Raw genomic sequence first — 12,380 nt, forward strand, 5'->3', positions numbered from 1 at the left:
CACACACACACACACACACAAGGTAATCGGGTAATCGCACACAGGAGGGAAGAACAGCTGATCTGAATACACATGATGACTGGAGGACACAAGCTGAACACAATGACAACAGACACAGACTTTCAGAACAAAACAGGAAATCTAGAACCCGAACCGGACACAAGGGGGGAGGACACAGAATAACTAGAACAGAGGGAAATAATCACAAAACACAAAACGCTGGGTCAACGACCCAGGACCATGACAGTACCCCCCCTCCAAGGGCTGGCTCCAGACAGCCCAAAACAAAAACAGACGACCAACCCAGGGCGGGCGGCGGGGGCCCAGGACGGAGGGACCAACACAAGCTCCAGCGAACCGAGAGAATTGTCAAAAACAAAAACACACATGCTGGAGCACGAGAACAAAACACAGTTCAGGAGGCCGGCCCGGAGGCTGACAACTCAGAAGTCCAGGACAGTTCATCTTCTGAGGCCGGCCACGTCGGCGACGTAGATCCATAAGCCGACCGAGCGGAAGGCAGCGGTGGCGGAGTGGAGGCAGTTCAGGGGGCCGACCGTGCACACGGCAGCGGCGGCGACGGGGAAACCGTTCAGGCGGCCGACCGTGCGGACAGCAACGGCGGCGACGAGGAAACCGTTCAGGCGGCCGACCGTGCGGACAGCAATGGCGACGATGACACAAGTCTGGAGGCCGACCGCGCGGAAGGCAGCGGCGGCGTCTAGGAGGTCGTCCATATTGACGATGACGCTCCACCAGCGGCCTGGTAGATGACCGCCGATGTCGAGGCGGCAGTTCGGGACCCGAAGGTGGCGTGGCCGTCGCAGCACCAGACGAGACCGAAGCAGCGGCCGGACCAGGCGCGGCTGAAGCTGAAGCGGAGGCCGGACCAGGCGCGGCTGAAGCAGAGGCCGGACCAGGCGCGGCTGAAGCTGAAGCAGAGGCCGGACCAGACGCGGCTGAAGCAGAGGCCGGACCAGACGCGGCTGAAGCAGAAGCGGAGGCCGGACCAGACGCGGCTGAAGCAGAAGCGGAGGCCGGACCAGACGAGGCTGAAGCAGAGGCCGGACCAGACGAGGCTGAAGCAGAGGCCGGACCAGACGAGGCTGAAGCAGAGGCCGGACCAGGCGAGGCTGAAGCAGAGGCCGGACCAGACGAGGCTGAAGCAGAGGCCGGACCAGGCGAGGCAGATGACGATGCTGCAGCCGGGCCAGGCGAGGCAGATGACGATGCTGCACCGGGCGAGGATGAAGGCTCGGAGGCTGCAGCTGGCGAGGATGATGAGGCTGCAGCAGACGACGGCGTGGAAGCCGGAGACTGTAGCGCTGCAGGCGTGGAAGAAGCTGCTGCTGCCCGTGGCGTGGATGAAGCTGCAGCTGGCGAGGATGATGAGGCTGCAGTTGGCAGCTGGACGGGCTCCTCGGGCCCTCCAGCTGACGAGGCAGGAGGCTGGCTAGGTTCTCCTGAACCTCCAGCTGACGAGTCTTGAGGCTGGACGGGCTCCTCGGGCCCCCCAGCTGACGAGACAGGAGGCTGGCTAGGTTCTCCTGAACCTCCAGCCGATGAGTCTTGAGGCTGGACGGGCTCCTCGGGCCATCCAGCTGGCGAGACAGGAAGCTGGGCGGGCTCCTCGGGCCCCCCAGCTGACGAGGCAGGAGGCTGGACGGGCTCCTCGGGCCCCCCAGCTGACGAAGCAGGAGGCTGGACGGGCTCCTCGGGCCCCCCAGCAGGCGAAGCAGGAGGCTGGACGGGCTCCTCGGGCCCCCCAGCGAAAACAGTCTCTGGACCAGTGGGCACCGGGGCCCCTGGAACACACAGGTCAGAACCAGTAGGCGCACGGGCCTCTGGCAGGCACAGTTCAGAACCAGCAGGCGCACGGGCCTCTGGCAGGTACGGGTCAGAACCAGCAGGCACACGGGCCTCTGGCAAACACAAGGCAGACTGCAGCTGCACAGAGCATTGACCCAGCTCGGGCAGCGACAGCCGGATACAGTCCTCAGCTGGCTTCTTAATCTCCAGGGGTCCAGAGTCGGCCGGGGGCTGGGACCCAGCCTCTGGGGAGGCCCTGGAGTGTGTCACAGTCTCTGGGCTGGCCAGCTTTTGAGGACTGATTACAATATTATGTGGTGTGTCTCTCTGCTTGACATGAACAGGTGAAAAATAGTTCTTTCCGGGTTGGATGGACTTAACTTGTTGTGCAGGAGGAGTTGGTGACAACGATGGCTGAATAGGTGATAATAAGGCGGATGAGTCTCTTGTCAACTGAGCTATTGACTGAGCTATGGATTGTAACCAAGTGTCTAATAGGTCTGGGTGTGACTGTAATGGGGGTGACGGTTGAGTGGCTAACTGAGCTAGTGGCTGCTGGGCAGCTAACTGAGCTACCGGCAGGGCAGCCGACTCAAAAAACACAGCCCCGGAATAAACAGACACACAGTCCAAAACAGAAAAAGGGTCCTTTTCACTCACCACAGCTGGCAGTTCCAAAGTCCTAGTCTTCGGCTGTGGGGTGATGCGCCTACGGCGCGATCGTCGCTTCCTCCCGGGCAAAACCTCCGGCGGGCCGGGCAAAACCTCCGGCGGGCCGGGCAAAATCTTCGCCGCCGGGCTGAGTTGGGAAGCGGTAGCGGCTGGTGGGTGAAGGTGCAGTTCGTTGAGTATGAAGTCCTGTGCGAGCGGGTGAAGAGAGTCCAGCAGCCAGGAGTGAGCAGAGATGAGCTGCTGTAGCCTGGCTTCTACAGCGCGGAGACACTCTTCCCCCTCATGCTCGAGCCATAGGTTAACCAACCTGGAAACAGAGTCAATTAGTTCCTCCCGAAGCTCCTCGGGAGGTGCGGATGCCGCTGGGTCCATGTTTGGTCAGCTCGTACTGTCACGGCTGGCGGAGTGAGCCGTGTGGAGTGGAGGAAAAGGAGGACCCAAAATGCAGCAAACTGATGATACGAGTGAAGTTTATTTACACGGTGGCAGTGGCAAAAACAGGCAATGAAGCATGAGTAATGACAAACCTAAACTGGGAGAAACTAAAGAGCAAACCTGAAATCTTACAAAACGGAGAGTGGAGCAGAGAGACGCAGACCAAGGACCAGGATACCAAGAAACACAGACGAGCCGACAACGAACACAGACCGACACCCACTATATATACACACACACACAAGGTAATCGGGTAATCGCACACAGGAGGGAAGAACAGCTGATCTGAATACACATGATGACTGGAGGACACAAGCTGAACACAATGACAACAGACACAGACTTTCAGAACAAAACAGGAAATCTAGAACCCGAACCGGACACAAGGGGGGAGGACACAGAATAACTAGAACAGAGGGAAATAATCACAAAACACAAAACGCTGGGTCAACGACCCAGGACCATGACATTTAGTCTATTGAGATGTGCAGTTTGCAGTATGCACTGCAGTATGCAGTTAAAAAGTAAATTGTTATACAGAAAAGATTAATACGATCAGAGTACAGATGGGATTTCAGTGTTCCATACTGTTTTATGAAATTTCTGTCTAGTAAATAAATAATTGACTAAAGTGGACGCAAACCAGTAAACAAATTAAAACAAATAAGTACTGCTGAGAAACTAGAATACAAAAATTACAATAAAATTATCAACAACAGAAATAGCTGGTGAATATATAATATGTAATATAATAAAATATAATATGTAAACAACTTAACAACCCCCTAAAGTGTCAAGTCACATCACGTGACAGCGCAACATAAATCAAATCAAACAAATCAAACATCCTGTGTCAGCTCTGCGCTGACACAGGAGCATCGAGTCCAGTGACCTGGCTGTTTCATCTTTGTCGAAAGCCCAGCATTGCAAACAACAGCGGAACTTAAAGAATCGATCTCACCGGGCTAGTATTGATCCAATACCGATGCCGACTTGGTATCGATAGAATCGATATTTGGATCGATCTGCTCACCACTACCTCCCAGGCTTCTAGACTTCTGATTGGCCAACATTATGTTTTTAGCGTTTACATGTGGACGAAGATATTTTTTCAAAACTGCAAGTGTGGACGGGATTTTTTTAAAAGCTCAAACGGTAAATCTCGGTTATCAAAAATACCCGTGGACGTGTGAATGTAGCCTGAGTGCAGAGTTGAAAGCTGGGGTGGGGCTTTGTGTTGGGGTCTGACAGACACAGGCCGTCCAGTTGGTTCTATGCAGCAGACAGTCCCACAGTGGTGCTTGAGGGATCGAGAAAGAAACACTTCTCTAACAGACTGAAACTTTGCAATCAGGGAATGAGAAACAGGAGGAGACACAGCTGGGGAAAATTGGAGCTGAGGAGACTAAGAGAAGTAAAACAGAATACAATAACCCGAGACACTGACCTTCAAATTAAAACAGGAACTCACACATACAAAGAAACACAGACTTTATACAGAGGGAACACACAGGCAGGGATGACTAACACTAAACTGAGGAAGAACCGAACCGAACGAGCTAGAAACCACAATAAACAATAATAGAAAACACAAAACGCTGGGTCAGATAACCCAGGACCATGACAATGTTAGTGTGTGTACAAAAAAGTGTATCAAAAGTCCTCTAGCTATCAATGTTATGGATATCTCCATTTTGTAAAGAACAAATACATAAATAACAAAAATAAAAAAACAAAATACAGAATGAACAGCCTTTTTGTATCCATTATCTGCATTATTTGTAATTCAAAGTTAAATTGATCTTCACCTTGGCTAATATTTTGTCAATTCACTAGTCTTGTCCCTGATTTGTCATCATTTAACCAATATGTGGCAATCAGTAAGGTTGGTAAATATCCACATAACTTTGCGTTGATCACAGATTACAATAAATGATAAAGGAGCATACTAAGTTAAATGAGGTTGTTAAAGGTGGTTGGACCTCTACATTCACAATGTAAGGGTTTTAGCTGGAACAGTTTTTCAAAGCCATAAAGTTAAATTAACATTCTTATATATTTATGGAATAAAGTTGTGACTCTTAATGACTTAAACATCCTTAAGCGTTTGATTATTTTGCATGAAATGTGCATTTGTACTCATATATTTTATCTCTTGATACCTCCATTAAAGTAATTGGGAACTATAGTATTTCAGGGGAAGCTTTTCAGTCCAAATATGAAAATAATACATGACCACTACAGAAGTAATAAAGAGATAATTTTAAAAGATGACCAAATACTATATGAGGCACACCTACATACACATCCTAACTCCACATCTTCTATCTGCAAGGCATAATGATCACTCGTACTATCGTGTCACGTCTTGAGAGGACTGATTTGGGAGTATATGTGTCGTCATGTTCACCTGCTCACCAAAAGGCCCTGCCTCTATATAAAGTGCCCTCATCTGCAGTTCATCTACTCCAAGGAGGAGGATGGATGTCAGCAGCCAACTGATGTTATAGCTGGTGTATGAAAATACACATTTTTAAATTGTACAGTTTGTTATATTTGGGGTTTTAGTGTAATCTGATATTTTCATTCTAGGAACTGTTTATGGACACTGATTGAACTCATGCGAATAAACCAAATTGAATGTACTGTACATTTCTAAATGTGTAGAACAGCTGCATCTATGTCTTGGTTTTCCTGGCTCTTCATTGTGTGGTCCAGGTCATCCCAATCTTTGCTGCTTGTGTGGCTTGTGGGAAGAGAACTGGGAATCCGGGATGGACTTCTGTGTGATCAGATGTTGACATGTTCTCGTTGGGGTACACCAAGTAGCCAGGGTCTGTTTCAAGATGGAGATGTAATTATTGGTGGTCTTTTTCCTCTTCATTATCAGCCTCCAGCTATAGACCATGACTTCACTCAGCTGCCACACTACAATCCATGTACTGGGTAAAACTCAGTTACAGAGAATATTTTGATTACTGTAGAATAAGAGCATATATAGATATAACATAGGAGTAATTACTGTGTCTTGCTGGTTGATTTGTACTTGCAGTTTTACAAAAATTATTCAAACAAAATTCACTAATTTATATTTTATCATTTTATCTCCCCTCTCTCAGTTTAGAATATGTTCCACTGCAGTACATATATGCTATGGTGTTTGCACTGGAGGAAATTAATCATAGTACAATGCTCCTACCAGGAATCAAGCTGGGCTATCATATTTTTGACAGCTGTGGGCGCCCACCATGGGCTCTCCAGTCAGGACTGTCACTCGTTGGTGGAGACAACACCAGCTGCAACTCCACAAACCCTCCAGATTATTCTAGTGGGCATGGAGAAGAAATTAAAGACAGGAGGGGTAACTCATTCATTGATCAGAAAACATACAAAAAATCTGTCAGCAATTTTGCTTTCTACTTTTTCTACTCCTGCTACAAGATGTTGTTTAATTAAATCAATCATTTCTGTTTTCAGGTGGTCAATCTGTCCCCATGATTATTGGTGGTGCTTCATCCATAACAAGCCAGATACTCTCCACAGTGCTGGGGCCACTCTCCATACCTTTTGTGAGTTTTGTTTTGAATGCACCATAAAAACTGTATATGAGCTTTTTTGTTTGTTTTTAGATAAGTGGAGCCATCTTTTGGTTGAATTTATATCTTTTACTCAAAGAAATATTCATGCTTTTTTATGACAGTGGAGAAACTGATTTTTTTAAACAGAAACAAAACCTTTATAAGATGCAGGTTTTTGTGTTTGTGTGTGTGTGTGTGTATGTGTCTTTCAGATCAGCTATCTATCCACCTGTCCTTGTCTCAGTGACAGGCTCCAGTATCCAAATTTCTTCAGAACAATCCCCAGTGATATTTACCAAGCACGTGCTGTTGCCCAGGTTGTTATACGCTTCAACTGGACTTGGGTTGGAGCAGTTGTAGCAAACAATAACTATGGCTACATGGCAGTAAAGGTATTTGCATCTTTTATTTCAGTCATTTAGACTACTCAGCTATATCTCTAAAATATACAGTAATAAGTGCATTATATAACTACATTTACAGTGTGATAATGTAATAGGCTTCTTTCACCTGTATATGTCAGGTATTTCAGGAGGAGATTCAGGGAGCAGGTGTCTGCCTGGCATTTGTAGAGACTCTCCAAAGGGAAAATATCATTAGTGATGCCAGACGAGCAGCCCTCACAATTCAAGCCTCAACTGCAAGGGTGATTTTGATCTTCACCTGGTATACAGATGTGAGGGAATTGTTCCTGCAACTTGTGAAACTGAATGTGAGAAGCTGTAATGCCTATCGCATATAATGCATGCTGAAAAAAAGTTCGAGATTATATTTAAAAACAAAATAAACTTTAAAATAATTTTTCTTTTGCTTATTAGGTGACTGATAGACAGTTTTTGGCCAGTGAGGCTTGGAGCACTAGTGGGGATCTGGTCCAAAATTCAGTTACAAGCAAAGTGGCAAACGGTGTTCTTGGTGTTGCTACTAGAAGTTCAGCTATACCTGGATTTGAAAGTTATCTCCGACGTTTACACCCAATTCACCATCCAGATGATGAGTTCTTAAGAGAATTCTGGGAAGTGGAGTTTGGGTGTAGTCTTCATTTATCTTCCTCCTCAATGCTCAGTTCTCCTATCTCCACACTGAAGTCTAACCATAAATCAAATATTTTAACTTCAAATCCTCCTGTTATGTCTGATCAGAAAGCTTCACTATCACATTGCAATGGGTCGGAGTCTCTGAAAAAAGTACAGAATCTCTTTACAGATGCATCCCAGCTAAGGGTGACATATAATGTCTACCTTGCTGTTTATGCTGCAGCTCATGCCCTCCACAGCCTTCTCTGCCCCATTAAAGACAGCTCTTCTGAAAACAACATCTCCACCTGCTCCTCTCCAAAACAAATCAAGGCCACAGAGGTAAAGTAATCATGAATATCATCCTTTCCCTAAAAAATGTAATAAAAATCCATGTTGCATTCTTTAGACACTGAACAGGGTTTTGGTCCGACCCATGAGTACCCACAATGCTGTAATTACAACATTTCCATATGTTTCAGTATTGCACTTATCATTGAACTCTAATAACTCTAGTTTCACGATTGTTATAATTTTACAGCTTTTGCAGCACTTGCAAGAAGTGAACTTCACCACACCACAAGATGAAACATTTTACTTTCAAGGAGCCGATATTCCAGCAAAGTATGATCTTGTTAACTGGCAGAAAATGCCTGATGGGACACTAAAAACTGCTTTGATTGGTCAAGTGGATGGGTTTGATCTCCATCTTAATGAATCAGCTATTCAGTGGATCACAGGATCCAATCGGGTATTTTATATGAAAATAATGTAAACTGTACATTTGTAAATTTGTGCATTTCTTGCTCTTAACTGGAATACACATATTGTGCTTAAAAATAAGTGTTGGCTTATTATTTAGGTGCCTATTTCGGTGTGCAGTGAGATCTGCCCCCCAGGGACCAGAAAGGTCAGCAGGAAAGGAAAACCTCTCTGCTGCTTTGACTGTATTCCATGTGCTGCAGGAGAGATAAGCAATAAAACTGGTGATGGAATTGCAATCTAAACCCCTCCTTGTAAATCCATTTGATTTAAAGTCATGTACTTCTGCTGTTCTTGTTTGATTTTCCTTTCTCCTCTTCTTTCCTTCTCCACTCTTTTTACTGTTAGGTTCCCTTGACTGTGAGCGTTGTCCCCTAGAGCTCTGGTCTAATGCTAAACGTACTGCCTGCATCCCTCGCCAGCTTGACTTTCTTGCCTTTAATGAGACTTTGGGAATTACTCTTACTACAGCAGCTGTGACCGGTGTCACTGTGACAACAGTTGTCTTTGTGGTTTTCCTTCACTACCGTCACACACCTGTGGTGAGAAAGAAATGTTCACAACATTATAATGTACATTTTAAAGAAAACATCGTGTGCAGTTGGCAAGTGCAGTTTTTTTGTTGTTAGGTTTTATTTGACATCTCATGTCAGTTTTTTCTTCAAGATTAAATAATTGACAAAATATTAAAACAACATAATTATTCCACATGTGGCTGATATTATCTGTGTCACTACTTTTATAAAGCTGCACTTTCTTAATTTTAGGTGAGGGCTAACAATTCAGAGCTGAGTTTCCTGCTTCTTGTGTCAATCAAGCTCTGCTTCCTGTGCTCACTCGTGTTCATTGGTCGTCCATCAGTCTGGTCTTGTCGGTTCCAGCAGGCAGCTTTTGGGATCAGCTTTGTGCTTTGTGTGTCCTGCCTGAAAGTCAAGACCATTGTGGTTCTGGCAGCATTTCGCTCAGCTCGGCCTGGTGCTGAAGCCTTGATAAAATGGTTTGGTCCAGGCCAACAGAGAGGAAGTATCTGTCTTCTTACATGCATACAGGTCATACAGATGTTCTGTTTTGAATTTTTAAGTCTTTGTATTTTTACATCTGTCTAAAAACATTTTATTTTTCATATAGATTATCATCTGTACCATATGGCTATCCCTCATCCCCCCCGTGCCTCGACAAGATCTGGGTTTTCAAGGTTCAAAGGTCACTCTGGAGTGTGCCATGGTTTCTGTGGTGGGATTTTGTCTGATTTTGGGCTACATTGGCCTGCTGGCCTGCACCAGTCTCATATTAGCCTTTTTTGCTAGGAAACTTCCTGATAATTTCAATGAGGCCAAACTTATCACTTTCAGTATGCTGATTTTCTGTGCTGTTTGGGTGGCTTTTGTGCCTGCTTACCTTAGCTCTCCTGGTAAATACACTGTTGCTGTGGAAGTTTTTGCCATCCTGGCTTCTAGCTATGGTTTACTTTTCTGTATTTTTGCTCCGAAGTGTTTCATCATTCTTTTGAGGCCTGAGAGAAACACCAAGAAATATATGATGGCCAGGTAGCAAAAGTAAATTAACAAAATATGACAAATAATTATTATTTATCGATTTATCTATATCAGCACTTCATCTTTATGTATTTATCTTTGTTTGTTGTTAAATTAATAGAAAAACCTTGATTCACTTTATCCAGAATTAAGAATGATCATGCAAAGTTTTAATATATTATTGCAAATGTATATACAATACGACTGTAGTTTTATAGACAAACCTTCGATGAAAACAAAACACCACCCATATTAACTTATCGTGTCAATGTGGGTTTTTTTTTTTCTTTCTCTCACCCTCTCTCTCTCTCTCGCACTTTTTTTCGCTTCACTCAGCATGCGAGCCTTGTGCTTTACGCTGGGAAGAGGGGGGAGGGGCGGTAGTAGTAGTAGGCGGCACTCAGTAGCACAGGAACAGAGCTCAATTTTTTTTTTAGGTTTGCTCAGAATCCGGTTGTTCAGTGATGACGCGACGAATCCTACTTCCGGGTCTAAAGTAGTCTGCGTTTAATATGGCTTTTGTGTTGTTAACATGTTTAATGTTATGTATTTTCTTCTATTTGATCTCAAAAAGCTCCTAAAACAGTCAGTGATCACTGTTGACCTCCCTCGTCTTTTATTACAGCTAATCATTTATTTAAGCTCAGTTTTTAAAACCTTAGGATGTAGCTACAGCCCAGCCCATGCAGCAGTATATGAATGACTAACCTCGTATTGTGGATGGATTATCTCAGTTGTTCTCCTGGCTGAAGTTTGGTCCTTTTACAGCATCCTGCCATGCGATTACATTTGTTCCTGACCACCGAGAACACTCACGGTAACTTTTATCGAGTGGAAAAAAGGTTAGCTTGTTTATATTAAGCTAACATAGCTGTGTCGCTAGCGGTCACGTAGCACATCATTATATACCAGCTAGCCCAACTTCAGTAACCCTACAAACGTCACTGCTGTTTAGTTTTCTGTCTTCATTTATGCTGGAAGTGATAACAGAGCTGTACGTTTTAATTTGTTTCCAAAACCCCGCAGTCAGGACATGCTATATTGTATTTAGATAGAAGCTAGCGAGCTAACTCCCTGCTAACTTCTAACTCCGTTAAATGTCATAAATTCCGTTTTCATGGATGCCTGGATGTTAAACTCAATTGTTACACCTGGTAGAGCAGAACGCTGATCATTTTATTAAAGATGAAAGACTTTAGACAGTTTTTCAACTCTCAGTAATGCCATAGTGATCGTTTGATATATGGACCTGCAGCGGAGTTTAGACCCAGACACGGCTAGTGACGTCAGACTGAACAACCGGAGAGTGGCACAAAAATAACGCCATACAGAGCGGGAGGGAGAGAGAGAAAGAGAGCCAGGGACAACAACGTCACATTAGAAAGGTACAATCATCCACAACTATTTCCAGTTGCAGATGATAAAGGATTCAGAAAGTTTATTCATACAGGTCCATATGACAGAATATGCATCTTCTTTTTGTTTTCATATTATAATTTATATTTAATTGTATTGTGGTTTGCAGTGTTTTGTGTTGTGTCACTTAAAATTTGTAAAAGGAAAAAGCTGAAAATTCAAATAGTTAAAAGTTGAAATGTGAATAGTTGGTTTTTGTATTATATGGTTTATTTATTACATTTTATGTGGAGTGAATAAATAAAAGTATACTTACGGTGGCCCCTACAGACAAAGCACATACAAACTTCTAATCACGTACAAACCCTGAAGCATGTACAAACTCCAAAACACGCAAAAACTCCAAAACACGTAAAAACACGTACAAACCCCGAAGCACGTACAAACTCCAAAACACGTAAAATCTCAGAAGCACGTAAAAACTCAAAACACGTACAAAAGACAACAGAAGTGCTCCAGGATGCTAGGGGCAGTGTTGAACTTTTGTTACCTAGTGGCTACACAAGCCAGCAAGTACCAACGACCATATTTGGTGTGTGGTAATAACAGGTAAATGAACATTTTTTATTTTATTTTTTTTATTTGACTATATATGAATTCTTGTGTATAAATACACAAACAATACACATATGCTTTCATGCTTTCAATTGTGTAATTTAAGTGATCTAGGTAGCTCTGTTTTGGAAGAGTTTGTACGTGTTTTGTCTCTAGGGGCCACCGCATATATTTATATATAAACATTTATAGATAAAACCATTTTTTTTTACATTAGTAATTCCTTTTGTGCATAATTTTATATTATTGTTAATAACAAATTAATTAAAGCAACAAAACAACCTGAAGAGCCGGTTCGGAGCCGAAAGAGTCGGCTCATTTTAGTGAGCTGAACCGAAAGAGCCGGTTCTCTAAAAAGAGCCGGAAATCCCATCAGTATTGCACAATGCTTCATGTGTTACTGTGTTTTACATCATATACCACAAAAATGGCTGAAGCACAAAATAAAAAGCTTAGTTTAGTAAAAGAATTATAATTACATTTAACTTACATAATAGATACATTTTGACAATGAAGTGTAACACAGTCAGTCAGTTATATTTGAAAAGATTTATTTAAAAGAAAGAAAAGAGGAAAAAGAGTAAATAACTATTATTTAGATT

The 12,380-nt window shown here is 43.8% G+C and overlaps 1 protein-coding gene across 1 annotated transcript; it reads left to right on the forward strand.

Annotated features, from left to right (window-relative positions):
• Positions 1-6,105: 6,105 nt before the first annotated feature.
• Positions 6,106-9,823, forward strand: olfcr1 (olfactory receptor C family, r1; the record flags this gene model as incomplete). The annotated part of the gene is made up of 10 exons (XM_080889127.1): positions 6,106-6,277; positions 6,394-6,485; positions 6,707-6,886; positions 7,018-7,206; positions 7,313-7,852; positions 8,052-8,261; positions 8,373-8,496; positions 8,621-8,814; positions 9,040-9,321; positions 9,401-9,823. The coding sequence occupies 10 exons, from the start codon at positions 6,106-6,108 to the stop codon at positions 9,821-9,823; spliced, it is 2,406 nt and encodes an 801-aa protein (XP_080745253.1).
• Positions 9,824-12,380: the final 2,557 nt, after the last annotated feature.

Source organism: Rhamphochromis sp. 'chilingali' (genome assembly GCF_963969265.1).
Source record: "Rhamphochromis sp. 'chilingali' genome assembly, chromosome: 8".
Taxonomy (NCBI): domain Eukaryota; kingdom Metazoa; phylum Chordata; class Actinopteri; order Cichliformes; family Cichlidae; genus Rhamphochromis; species Rhamphochromis sp. 'chilingali'.